Raw genomic sequence first — 14,879 nt, 5'->3', positions numbered from 1 at the left:
GTGTGTTGTTATCTAGCAACAAGCAACTAGCGACCATGTCTGAGTGCCAAGTCTCGGCGGAGCGATGAATAACGTTTATTGCAAAACTTCTAAAGGAGATCATAAAGCTGCCGGTGCGGGCTTTAGTCACTCTGCCGCCCGCTGGGAAATGCAAATAATTGTTGCTGATGGCTGACAAGGTTAATGGAAAATTGTCATCGTTCCTCCTATTGTGACAAGATTCATTATATTTTGCAATTCCACTCTTTTTCCGACTGAGATAGTAAAACCTGGTTTAAATGTAGGTACCTACTGTGAAATTAAAATACTTACATTATTTTTTCTACGATATGTATCTACATAAAGGAAAAAATGTTATGTTGTTACTCAATGCTATTTGTCCACCCGCTACCTGCCTCTAGCAGTGGCGTGAATTCCTCTACGACCAAAGGTGTGGGCTGTGTGTAATTTATAAAATTTGAGTATGAATAAAATTATACATTGAATATTTTAATACGGATATTTTATTATATTCTTCCGCTGATTATTATGGTCCAGTTAATTAATAAGGGTACGAATTCATTACTGATTTCATGAAATTAATTCAGAAATTTTTAATGATTCTAATATTTTCTTATTGTTAATATTTCTTAGGATACAACTTTTCAGCCTCTGCATGGGCTGCACCGGTAATTTAGAGTAACATCGAATTACAGATTAATTTAGTGGCAAAAGCTTTTACGATAAACTAACAACTTAAACTGACGAAAAATGCATTTTACAAAGTAATATATTATATTGTACCTAGAAAAATGAGAACGCCAAAAATTGGAGAAAAAAATTTTTTTTTTCAAAAATAAACTCGACTGCGCATTTAAGGTGAACTAATACAAAAATGCGCTATACAAATCAGCGGTTGTTGTTAATATTATTACTAAGGTATCACGATGGAAGTCATTGCACAGTTCTTGTAACTTGGCACAGTTCAAACATCGCACATTAATATTACAGAAAATTGTAGGAAGAGTTGGGCTGATAACCATTAGCTTTATTATTTTTCATGGAGACGAAGTGAAAACTAAGCAAGTATTTTGAATAAAGTGAGGCAGGAGAACGACCATCATTTCAAAAACCACCAAAAGAACAGATGTAAGAGAGCTGGGTATAACCCCAATATAAATGTGTTTTTAATTTTTTTTTGTAAAACATCTTTTGGCGGGTCTAGGGGGTTAAACCGACACTTGTGTAGCACGCGTGGCAAGACGGGACGACGCTCTTGCACGGAACGACGCTCCATTCGGCCAGACTCGTGACTCGTCAGCTTTTTCCGCCCGGCAGCCAAAACTCTGTGGGGTATATTTGGTTCTATTCTAACCGAAATTGGCAGTGAATCTATTTAAAATGAATCTGATTTTTTAATTTGTAATATATTTCATTGCGTATATTTCAATGATTAACAAAAATATAAAGACTGGTTTTCTTTCATTTTCACTTCCTTCAATACAAATCAATTACGATGTTTTACAATCCGTCAGGCGTCCCGTGTCAGCTGTTTTTTTTGTTCATTTTTTGGGAATAAATTTTAGTAAAATCTTGCTTTGTGGGTACCTTTTTAACATTAACCCACTCAGGACCATCTTTTATAAGTAAATAAAGTTCTGGGAAGGTAAAAAGTATGAATCTAGGGATCATTGTGTCCAGAAGTGACGGACATAAGAATAAATCTCCATCCCAATGCGGCGCAAGGTGATGGGTCGAGATACCAGTTGGAGAGGTCAAAGGGTCTCCCCAAACAAGCTTCTCCCGATCTGGCACGCAAGGCAGCTGGTGGGCACCTGATGAACACGGGTACCCCTGCTAAATCACCAAATGTAGCGAACCACTTCGGGTGACCTATGGCAGAGGTGTTGGTTATCCAATAAGTAGTTCCCAGAGCGGCTGTATCCAAACCCGCCTCTCAAATTGTAACCTACCCATATTCATGTTTACTACATAGCGTTCGAATTGTTTTGCTTTGGAAAAACAATACCAACTGAGTATCATCTAAAAATATTTAAGTAGTATTACATTATGGGGATGGAAGTGAACTCATCAAAATGTTAGTTTAAATGTTCAGGAACATAAGGATACATACAGTGCACAATAGGTAGGAAAGCGAGCCACCGGGAGGGATGAATTAAACGACCCATTAAGGTGGATTCCTGAGAAAGACAAAGTTTTAATGTATACGGCCCAAGTTGGCGCCGCAAAATGAATTAATTTCACCCGGTGCGTGTGAAGGGAGATGCAATTAGCTATTTTTGGAGGAATTGCATCACCATATCGCCATCTTTTCAAAAATCTTTGAAATTAATTCACGACAAATACTTTACATAGACTAGAATTTAAAATCGTTTTTTTTCGGAATTATTTGCAGAAATATCCGTTTGTTTCTCACCGGCTCACACAAGGACGGCCAAAGAAAATTACGGGACCAAAAATGGGTAAATAGGCATTGTCCTCAAACCAATTATAAATACCTTTGAAAAGTTCTCTACAAAATAGTTCAAATAGAACCGCAAGAATTTATTTACTGAACGCAATCCAATAGTCTGCACAGTTGAGTTATTTTTCGCGAGGCTAATATTGCTTAGCTGATTCCGATTCGTGTCGGGATAACTAACTAACTAACTAACTAACTAACCATCACGCCGTTTCCCCGCAGGGGTAGGCAGAGTGGACGGACCGCCAAACAACTCGGTCCTGGCACACACTCCTTGCCTCATTCACATTCATACATCGTCTCATACATACTCTTCTATTGTTCTGACTCTTGACATGGACGACTCAAGTATCTGATTCACTTGGTCGTGCCATGTCTTCCTCGGGCGTCCCCGACTTCTGCTACCATTCACATTTGCATCGTATATTCTCCTTACACTCCTTTCTTCGCTCATTCGCTCTACATGCCCAAACCATCTAAGCGTCCCTTTCTTGATCTTACTCATTACGCTTACATCAGCCTTGCACTCTTTGCGGATATCCACATTCCTCACACGATCATACATGGTTTTACCACACATACGCCTCAGGGATCTCATTTCAACAGCATTCAATCTACTTTCATCCTTTCTTTGCCAGTTCCATGCCTCACTTCCATACATCAGGGTAGGTACCAGCACTCCATTGTGGACTGCTAACTTCGCTTCTTTGGACAATTTTTTGTTAGCGCCAACTGCGTTCAGTCCTCCATTAATGGAGTTACCTGCATTTACCCTTCTTTCAATATCTCTGTCAGCCTTCCCATCTCTCGTAAACATGCTTCCTAAATACACAAATTCATCCACCTGCTCCAAGTATTCCTCATTCACAGCTATATTGCACACTGTTTTCGTAATTTCTCTTTCAAACACCATTACTTTAGACTTACTTACATTCATCATTAACTCATTCTTCACGCATACTTCGTTCATCCTAGACACGAGAGACTGCAGATCATCCATACTATTAGCAATCAGCACTGCATCATCAGCATACAACAGACAACATACTTTCAGATTACTCAAATTCGCGCCCAATCCCACCTCTTTCAATTCTTGCATACAATTATCCATGTATAGATTGAATAACCACGGTGACATTACGCAGCCTTGTTTAACACCTTTTGTGATATCAAACCACCCCGTAAAACCACCGTTCACCCTAACACATGCAACGCTTCCCTCATATAGAGACGCAATTGCCTGAGTCAGATTCGCATTCACTCCATACTTGGACAACACCTTCCATAACTTTTTCCTGTCGACTCGGTCGTATTGCTTTTTGTAGATCTACAAAGGCACAGAAAAGTTTCTGGTTTTTTGCCAGAAACTTCTCGGTGAGCATACGCAATGAGAAGATCTGGTCCATGCACCCCCTTCCACTCATAAAAGCTTTAATTGATCTTTCTATCTCATCCATGCTAATTTCGGTAACATTCAGTCCATCATCATTCATATCTGATTCGCCGCTACAATCACTGTCACTCACTTCGCTTTCGAAGACTTCCTCGAAATACTCCATCCATCTCTCTTTTATTTTTTCCTCATTCGTCAACATTTTTCCATCTTTAGATTTTATCACTTTCATGCTTCCGGTTTCAGGGCCACACCGGGACCTTTTGACTTCCTTCCAAAACAACTTAATGTTTTCTTGGAAATGGTTTGTCATTTTCATTCCTTCTTCCTCTTCCAGGCGTTTCTTTCGTTCCTTCACTCCAACTTTTACTTTTTTCTTACATTCCTTATATACTTCTTTCGCTCGATCCTTCTCTTCGCTGGAAGCACTGCCAGCCGCAATCAGACATAACCATGCTTTCTTCTTCTCTGAGACCAGTGCTTTAATCTCATCATCCCACCATGCATCACCTTTCTTCCTATCTTGCGTACTTATTCCACAAACCTCTCTAGCAGATTCACAAAGACTCACTTTTATATGGTTCCATGTTTCGTCTATGCTTAGACCGTCCATTTTCTTCTCATTCAATCTCATCTCTGCACAATTCACATACTTATTTCTCTCATTATCGTTTTGTAGTTTTTCTATTTTGATTCTTGTTGGAGTTAGTTAACAACGCTTATCTTATTTTCCCTATTTTAAAATCAGAAAGTTTTCAAAATTAATATTGAAGCGTCATGTATGTGCTTTGATTTACAAATATTTTCAACATAATAATATTAACGTAAGATGGATATAATAAACGTTTCATGAAATACCCGCCATAACAAAGGGTCATCCCTAGCATGGAGGGTGAAATATCACAAAAACCATATGTACCCTCTAAATCTTGTATTAATAAAATAAATATCAAAAAAGTTCCAGTGAGTTCCACGACATTTTCTTACTAGTTCGAAAACACATCGTATAATTAATATAAAAAGGTGCATGTACCCCTTTTTTAAATCGAGTCTTTTCTTTTCAAGTCTTGGCAACCACTCTCTAAAGGTAACTAAAATTAGGAGAAAAGAATCACATATTTACAATATCAAAAAATTATCAGTATTACAATTTATCGTTATTTTATAGTTTAATCACAATTAGATGTCGTATTTACCTATCGCATCAATTCAAAATATAGAATTAATTTGATATTTCATATTACGAGGAAGCTAAAAGCCAAAAATGTGTATATTCTTGGTATACCTTATATTGTAGGTAATAGGTATTATAATCGCTTGACAAACGGAGTCTAGAAACGTTCGATTTCAAGCACAAAACTGGTTTTTATTTATTTTGTAAATAATTTTATAAGAAAGCAAAAAAGTTAACCAAGTGAAACTGTCACAAATAATCTTAGTCATAATACTGTATTTTTTAAAGTTGTTTCCTTTATGCGTTCATACATTTCTATTGAAAAAAAAATTTTTTAGTAGTTTACATTTATATTTTTTATTGAGTAATGTATTTTTTTATTTGTTTTCTACTCAAGCGAAACGATAGGAAAACCTTCAATTTATCTAAAGCATATTTTTTGGTATTCACAATGTACACCAATTCGTTATAAAGATTAATCAAAATAGTGATTGGGCATTAAAATTCGCCTTAAAACAAAAAAAAATGGAATAAGACAAGCACCTGACTCCGACTAATCCTAAGATTTTCTTAGGAACTCTCCTCACAAGCATTTCTGATCAGAATATCAAATAAAAATATTTTTGCCGCCGTAAATTGCATCTAAAACATCAACAAGATCATAAACTTTGTATATATATTTTTAAAACAAATTTTCTGATGTTATTATTAAGTTCAAGTATTTTAGTTTTTTTTATCATGACGGCAGTTTCAGCGTTCAAGGCCATTTTCAAACTGTGGTTAGGACACGTTGAGACGACTTAATTTTATGATTTTATTTACCCTGCCTAATTAAAATTTTTATGATGTCTAAAATAATTTATTACCGGTTAAAACGATTAATTGGGAAAATAATTTGGGTACTTTGAAATCCGTTTTCCCCCCATTAAATGGTTATGTTTTCTTATTTTCTTAATAATGTCGTGACTGCTATTAGCTTACTTAAAATTGTTTAAGTGTTATGAACGAACATACTGAGAAGCGGGGAATAAATATTTTTCCTTCCTTTATTAATTAATGTCATATTAGGATCATTCGTTCGTTTATTGATTTCCAATTGCTTTAAGTAAATTTAATCTGAGACCGATTCTTTCTATATGTAAGGAGTTAGGTTAATTGTTGTCAAGCAGGACGTGATTATTCACTTATTAAGATGTTCTGCGAATTTTGAAAAGGTGTTTTTATTATGATAGCATCTTTTATATTCTTTGAATATTTTTGAGAAAGCGTTTCTCGTCTGTCCGATATAAGAAGTCGGCGTGGTCAAATTTTAATTTCTATATTACTTTTATTAAGTTTAGGATTTCTACTTTTTAAGTTTTATATTATTATTGGTTAATATTCTATATTATTATTGGTTCTAAAAACTACATTTAAACCACATTTTTTAAATTTAATTGTTTTTTTTACAGATATTGATATATTAACTTTGTATGTAATACTGTGTTAGTTTAAACCAACCAAAAAATAAAACAATACTAATTCCATTATAAAAGATAATTATATAGAACATAAAAACGCTATAGTTAGACACGTCAATAAAGTAGAGTATTTTTTTCAATAAATAATCGCCGTGTAAGAACATTTCCAAAATATTTCACATCGGTGTGGCATGTATAAGATTTCGCAATGGGAATCTAATTATAAAAAAATGAGAAATGATTATATGGCCATTGGGCATATTGGGCCAAGGAAAACATCAAAGCTTAGTTATATTTCTGGGAAATTTTCAATTAAGAGCACCAGGGGAGAAGGGAGGTGACAGCTTTGACCTGCCTGGTGAGGGCGGCGAGGTATTAAACTTTAATAATTTCGACGGTGGATCCCCAAAGAAAGAGGAAAAACCCACGTACTCCTCCCGCTCAGAAGGAGAATAGGTTCAGAAATAAGAAAAGCACGGACTCTGAAAGCTTATTCAGGTACTCTGCAGGTTTCATGATTTTACTACCATTCGATGTATATTTGTTACATCTACGTAACAATCTTTACATTAATCAATTGTAACCAAAACGTTCATAAAATCTTACTGAATTAAAGAATTCTAATATCAACGTTTAAATAAATAAAAAATCGAAATGTTAAATAAGAAAAAGCTTTACTATCCGACATTTGTTTCCTCACTATACAATTATATATCGAAAAAATATGTCGTGTGTTATTCATTGAAAATTGCATCGCCATTTCGAAGCTTCATACTTCGGAATAAAAATGACGCGAATTGAAAACATTTGTCTTGATCAAGAAAATGAAAACAGGAAAACCTTAAAGTTTAACTGTTTTGTTACTTCACATAATAACATCTGATTTTTAATTAAAATTAATAATATAATAAATCTAAAGAAAATTGAAATGAACACCTACGTACTTTTTCAATTAAAACATGTTTAAGGTAAAATTAATGGCAAGGGTGAAAACGTTATGAAAAACCACCAACTCCACTATAGAATTAATCAAACATACTCGATTCCGAAGCACTTATCGAAAATAGAGGAAAAATATAGATATATTTTTTATTTTTTAAGATAAAATAAATCTCAATTAAAAGCAAACCACTACAAAACATCTTAAAAATATATAAAATATGATCGAAAAATGATTAATTTTCATAAAATGGGGTAAAACCATTGAATAGACATAATAAACCCTTACCTGTGACACGTTTCCCGTTTTTCTTCCACTGTATGACCGGCGGCGGGTCTCCACGCGCGCTGCAGTAGAACGAAGCGATACCTCCCGCCCGCACTTGCTGATTGCGCGGCTTTGTCGTTATCTCGGGCGGATCTGCAACAAGGAATATACTTAAAATCCAATACATAACAATTATAAATAAAAGCAAAATGTCAATGAAAACCATACACAGCACGTGTATTATAATATGAAAACTTTGACAGTTCTCTTTGAAAATTATAGATGGCAGCACTTTCTTTGTAGCTAGCACGTGGAGCGATTCCGTACGACAGACTTTGGCGTATTAATGTCAAATAAAAATACAAAAATTCTGTAAATTACGTAAAAAAAATTACGCGTTTCTTTATTGTGTAGTATGTTTTTTGTTCAGGAGAAAAAGTATTATTCTGTGTTTATTTCAAATTACAAATGCTAAATTTACGAAAATTCATAGTATTATATAGTGTGACAAAAATCATTTTGTGTGATATGACTCGCTTAATGTACAGGGACTTATCCGTACAGATAACGAATAAAAATAACAGACGCGGCAAGAAGTTCAGCAAAGCTAAAAAAATGCCAAAATTTTACCGACATTGAGGTTGCGTAGATTTTTATACAAGATTCTTGTATTTTTAGGCATTGCTATTAAAATTATGAATAATTTTTATAAAAAATGTATTATATATAATGTGTTTATTTTTTCTTAAAAATAAGCTCTCTGGTACGAAAAAGTCACCAGCGGTTTACCATTTTAAGCAAAAATCTTCCGTTAGACATAAATTATACATTTTGTCAGTGTCACTGGTTAGGTTAGGTTAGGTTAAGCATTTTTTTTGTAGTTCTCAATCTGATTAAAACTGTTGTATTAAAAAACCATTTTTAGAAAAACTTAGTATTTCAGTAAAAAGCCATGTTTATAAGCGATATTAATAAACTAATTAAAGCGACGACTATGTAAATTATACAGAATATTAACCTTTAAAAGCTTCAAAGCCCTCGGGCGGTTGATAGTTTCATGAGACTCGTTTATTTAACATCAAATTTACCACGCGTTTAATGCTGTGGCATTGACAAGCTAAATAAATATTCGTGAACTTTACTGATGTATTTGACTAAATAGATACAAATATAATCGTTGATTCGTAGTGTATAGGCACTATTTATTTTGCGATACAAACAAAACATTTTCAACAGAAATTAGCGAATGAAATAATATTGACTCACTTGATATTGGTTTGTTTTAACTCACATTTTACGAATAAAATTGAGCGACCAACAATTTGAAAAGGGATAAATCTTTAACATTGTAATCGTTCACTTTAGATTGATTCACAAATAAACAATCCATTTTACATAATTTCTAAACATACTTCGTCATTTGTAAAAAAGGGAGTACATAAAATAGTGACCTGCACTTTACCATCGGAGTCTTAGAAAAAGAACACCTTTAAACATATAGCACATGTACCTCGGAAGTTTCTTTACTTTGAAAGCTTAATTACAAAGGTGATTTGGCACTTTGTAATTTAATAACAGTCGAGCGACGCATGGTACCACAAGAACAGCGACTACAACATCACCATGTTTCAATTATTAAAAATTGGGTTCACTTTAGATTTTCGACAAATTGTAAACCACTTAAGAACATTCTTTACTGTTGGCGTTCGATACTACCAGAAAATTCACTAATTAGGTGCCACGAAAGGGTGGGGGCATTTTATCGCTATTACAGTTTTTTGTTGTTGTTGAGTGTCGATCATTCATGTAGAGCCGTACGTGACTCGCTGCATGTATTAAGAACCAGGTGTATTTAATTCTCCCGTATACTCCACTCGGATCTATTCTCGATCCAACTTACGTGTCAGGTATTGGATGTATGAGAAGTCAGAGTAGTTCCCGCCCCCGTTGGTCGAGGGCAGGTCTGCCGTCACCGTCCTCCCGGGCGCTTCCGAGTCCGGGCGGAGATCAACACATGGCAGACAAATAACACATCATTGTAGATAAACGTTTGTCTGCTTCGCATTAGCTTATCCTGGTTTTAGTTTCGATAACACAAAAAAAATTACCCTGATTTCATCTTACTTTTGAACTAAACCAAACTTAGAGAAGTTGATTGATTAAAAACTGATAACGAATTTATAAAATTTTTATGATAAAGGAATTCAGTTTACAACAAATGAAAAAAAACTTACAGGATCATTCCGTGATATTTTAAAAATCTGACAACGTATGGAAATCTTAATACCTTGTACGATTTGAGAACGGCGTATCCATAAAAAATAATGTAACGCGCAAGCATCGCTTTCGGCTTTACTGATCGCTAAATCGGTTCCCATCTTTGTTGACTGAAACAAAATTGTCAAATATAGCAACCCCGGTTGTTGACAATGGTCCAGAAATCGTCGTAATAAGGAATCTTTGTCATCGGAGGGGGAGACCCATTCGAGCGTTTAGAAGTCGCCTATAAAAATCAATTAAGTACCCTATTTGGAAACGCCAATGTATTTAACGAAATATTTGATGGCTCGAGGCATTATTGACGGAAAGAATGGTAATGTGCGGGGCGTGTTTTGCGGCACGACATAAGCGGGCCGACCCTCCTCTACGATATCCTTAGGTAGACATTTGCATACATATTGCCGCCGGATCGTCTGAATGCGCATCACAAATGGATAACTCATATGCGAACCTACCTTTACAGTTCATAGCCAACCAACCAACCCTTGTCAATACGAGAATCTTCCCCACCGCCAACGGATTTATTGCAGAGAGACGATTCCGTCAATATTTAGATGAATAAGTACGTATAATATATGTTCAATGGAACCTACTATCAAAATTACAAAGTTCAGTGATTTAGGTTCCCAAAAGACAACAAAGTACAAGTAAAAGGGGCAAAATGCTGGTCGGACTTTTAAGTGCGAACTAATACAAAACATATGACGAATGCCGCCACCTTACTTTGGCCTTTTATTTAATAATTTAAGATAACCCCAAACCTCTAGTTACAGCGGAATATTTCGTTGGTATAAACATTTAAGGGTTGTGTTTAAACCTTTATTGCACCGAGGTACATACCATAAAACACTTTGAGAAACGTAAAAAAGGTAAGCATTTAATAAAGTTATAAACAAGTTAGTAAAGGGAAATAATCAAAAAGTTGAATACTAAGAAGTGGAAAATTATTCACGCCCGAGAATGTAGGAAGTTTTTATCGCCGGGAAGCTCGGTCGAGAGGCGGTGGGCGGGTTGACCGCCACTGGTGTAATAATGTTCAACATTTCGGATACACTGTGAGCACATGTGAATCCGTGGTCGGGTATGGTTTCCCAAACAAAACCCCACATGGAATCGCGTACCTACCTTGTACCCTGAACCGAGAGTTGGGTTGAATCACTTCATAACTTTTACAGTTGTTCCTTCTTGATTAACCTATGCCATCAGATACTAGATACGTTACATTGTATCAATTATTTGATGCAAAAATACGTTCCGAGGAATTGTGTATAGCGGGAAAGCGGACAACGCATTACTGAAATAAAATAAATTTCCCCTTAAACATGAAAGGTCGCAAGCAATGTACCGTCGTATTAATGTGATGGTGTAATAAGAAAAAAAAATCGAAGCATATTCGAGAAATTCATAGATACAGTTTAAAGTTTAGATGAGCCAGTGATCAGTTAGTATCTAAAACGTTTAATCTATGTGTAGAAAAATAATAAATGTATCCCAGAAAACAATCCAAAAGCACTTAAGTTGAGAACTTCCAAATGATATGTTCAACTTTCATGTTCATGCTGCGACGGTGTAAAACGTTCATCACGTGTGGCCGCTCAATTTCCATTAACTGTACAGGAAAAAGTACATTTAATTACTATGAAACGTTTCCTTGCGGCTCCGCGGGTGAAGGGTGAAGTGCGTTTTAATAAAATTACTGAAGGAGTCTCGCGAGGGCGGCAGAGGGTTGTGAAAAAGGGGAAATTCATAATTTATGAAAGCGCGGTGAAGATGTACTTAGAAACTAATTTATATCTAGCAACACACAGCCTATTCATTACATCAAATTATACGCAATTAATGTGAGGATGAATTTTCATACATGGTTTTATGTCTCTAAGAAATGTGTCCTGAATGAATAGTGTAGGAGTATAATGTGTATATTATATTTGGCAGCAAGATGGGGTAGTGTGCCGTCGGACACAAAATACCAACGCTTTTACTCGATGTTAATTAAAGCCCCTAGTAATTAATACACGCCGTACGAAGTAATTATAGGCATGATTTACACAGCGCGATGTTTTTTTTACGTTTCAGACTTCCTGTTAGAATATTTTATTATTTAATGTGTAGAATACGGATATAATGGGACACTTCAACGGCGTTTGGCCGCTTCACAGAATGGCGAGCGTTTAAAATCACTTTTATGAAATATCCGTCGAATTACAGCACCGCAATATTTCGTGGCTTTTTTTAATCATACACAACTCTGTGAATTTCGTTCCAGCAACATTTATCACAATTTTCCATTTTGGGTTCGTGCGTGGTGAATTCTGAACTGAATTATTAAACAGTATAAATCTGAACCGAGGAAGTCTTACCTAAAAACGTTATTTTCAAAAAGGTGAACTATTAAAATTTATAGTAATACAAATTGAATTTGGGAAATGCGTAGATCAAGTTCGAAAAGTATACGGACGTAAAAGAAGCGTGCCAGGAGAGATAAAGCTTAGCTTAGTGTTATTGTCGCTCTTCGTTAAATTATTCTGGCAATAGGTTCTAAGGAAACAAAGTCTAATATAATAAAGACAAAGGTTATCAACCCTATTCGAAGCTCGACACTCAAGTGGGACCATGCATAGGTTGAAAAATAGAAGTCGTCAGATGAGATGGGAGAAAAAAACATTTTGAGTTTCCAAAGCCGGACACCTAAACGCAACGAAGGAGAACAATTTATCAATAATAACTTTAATATAAGTCCATGACACTTTTAAACCAAACCGCCATATTGACAATAATTCAGAATGAGTCCCCGCGCTCCATTTCGCGGCCGGGTGTAGCGGGGAACTAACCAAACATGGATTAAGCCTGACCGCAAGCCGGCAGAGGTGGGAACTTCTCATGTTTTGATAGCCACCCCCATCATTGGGATTGTTAGTAAAGCCCCACTCACGCCGCCGGAACCAGGGGTGAGGGGTGCCACCACCACCGGCTGATATACCTTCAATACCCACACCTCATCATATTGTGCCGACGTATCACGATCGGTACCTTCTGTACCGTGGTGTGCTGTGTTCGTGGTGTGTCCAGTTTAGCCCGATGTAACTGATACCGTATCGCACCTTCGTCTGTTGCAATCAGCATAGTATTCAAATCGCCTAAATCATTTTGCTGACGACTAACGACTTGATGGGAAAACTAGTTTATGTTATGAAAATACAGATTCATATCTACTTACGTATAGCATTCCCATTACAATTATTATTACTATGGCAATGTAATTGGTGAAAACGCTGGTTAATCATTAATGTTTTTTCTAGGAAGAGACAAAAGTTATGTTGTGAAGTACGTGCCTGATCTAACTTACATCAATAATATACTAAACTAATATAAACAAAGAGTGTCAACTACCTAGAGCCAGTGAAAATACAGCGTACCCAATGTAGGAAGATAAAAAGCTTTAAGGAGAAGGAACATTTGATCACCAAACATGATAAGTAACTTTTTTTTTATTGTTATTAAGTTTAATTTGTAGAACTCCATTTTATTTTTTTTATATATACAATAATATTATTATTGGGTTTATAAAAACAGTTTATTTTTAAACAAGTTCTGCTGTGTAATTATTATTACGCGTGACAGCTGTTTCGCCCTCTAAAGGCATTATCAAACTGTGGGTAGTCCACTTACAGACGATACATTTATATTATTTCTAGGTAGGTATTTTAATTTCAATTACTGATTTCTTAATTGATTTCTGTGTAAAAATGTTAGAAATTATTGATGGTTATTACCCTAGTAAAGTTTCCCCAATTAGTGTAATGTTTAAATTTGACTGAATGTCTTAATGTTAGTTATTCCCAAACGATGACTCATAGGGTTATTTTAATAGTATAATTAAGAACTTCAATGTGCACTCGTATTTGCACTAGGTTTGAAGATATCTAGTAGGGGTGAACGAATTATATTGGTTTGTTCATTAATTAGAATAGCTTTCGGATTATTAGAATTCTTGTTAATTTCTAACTGCTCTAAAAGATTAAGTTTACGGCCTTTATTTTGTACGTGTAACGGAGTTGGTTTATTATTATCATTAAGTGAGTGATTTTCATCTAGGAGATGTTTGGCAAATTGAGATTGTATTTTATTATTATTTTTAAAAGATCTTATATGTTCTTTGAACCTAGTGTTAAAGGACCGGCCCGTTTGTCCAACATAAACAGCGTTGCATACGTCACACTGGAGTTTATAAATGCCACTATTTTGTAATTTGAGTGCCTTACTTTTTGAGTTTTTAAGAGATGATCCTAAGTTGTTTTTTGTGCGGAAGGCAATATCTAAGCCACATTTTTTGAGGACTTTGGCAATTTTATTAGATGTCTGTCCGATGAATTCTAAACACCCGAATTTATTATTCGTCTTATTATTAGTCGTTGGGTAAATTAATTTAAGGTTATTTTTGTGTTTATTATTATTAATTATTTTTTCAATGTCTCTACCCTTGAAGCCATTATTTTTAGCAATAGTTAGGATTGTATTTTTTTCCTTCTCGTATGCTTTCTTGTCGAGTGGGATGTTAGTAAGCCTATGCACCATTGAGTGGTAGGCAGATAATTTATGTGACCATGGATGTAAAGATTTATAATTAATGGTCGTATCTGTAAACGTAGGCTTACGGAAAATTTCGAACGTATGTTTATTATTTTCTCTACCGATTGTTAGGTCTAAAAAATTAATTTTCTTATTACACTCTCTTTCAACCGTAAAGCAGATTTTACGGTTGATGGAGTTAGCAAATGTGACAAAAAGATCTAATTGTCTGTTGGTGCCTTTCCAACAGACCAAAATGTCGTCAACATAACGAACATAGTAAATGATGTGTTTGCTAAAGATTGAATTTAAAATTTGTTTTTCAATGTAATCCA

The 14,879-nt window shown here is 35.2% G+C and overlaps 1 protein-coding gene across 5 annotated transcripts in view; it reads right to left on the bottom strand.

Moving 5' to 3' along the window:
- Positions 1-14,879, bottom strand: part of Lar (tyrosine-protein phosphatase Lar) — a 538,153-nt gene that overhangs the window by 124,257 nt on the left and 399,017 nt on the right. For all 5 annotated transcript variants that reach the window (XM_089633273.1, XM_089633274.1, XM_089633272.1 and 2 more), the window contains one exon: positions 7,717-7,848. In XM_089633273.1, coding sequence (XP_089489399.1) covers positions 7,717-7,848 — 132 coding nt within the window. The remainder of the gene's footprint in view (positions 1-7,716; positions 7,849-14,879) is intronic.

The sequence above is a fragment of the Hesperophylax consimilis genome, chromosome 7, assembly GCF_061612785.1.
Source record: "Hesperophylax consimilis isolate HC1 chromosome 7, BYU_Hcon_1.0, whole genome shotgun sequence".
Classification (NCBI taxonomy): domain Eukaryota; kingdom Metazoa; phylum Arthropoda; class Insecta; order Trichoptera; family Limnephilidae; genus Hesperophylax; species Hesperophylax consimilis.
The sequence above is the reverse complement of the archived record's forward strand: the minus strand, read 5'-3'. Positions and strand labels throughout refer to the sequence as shown.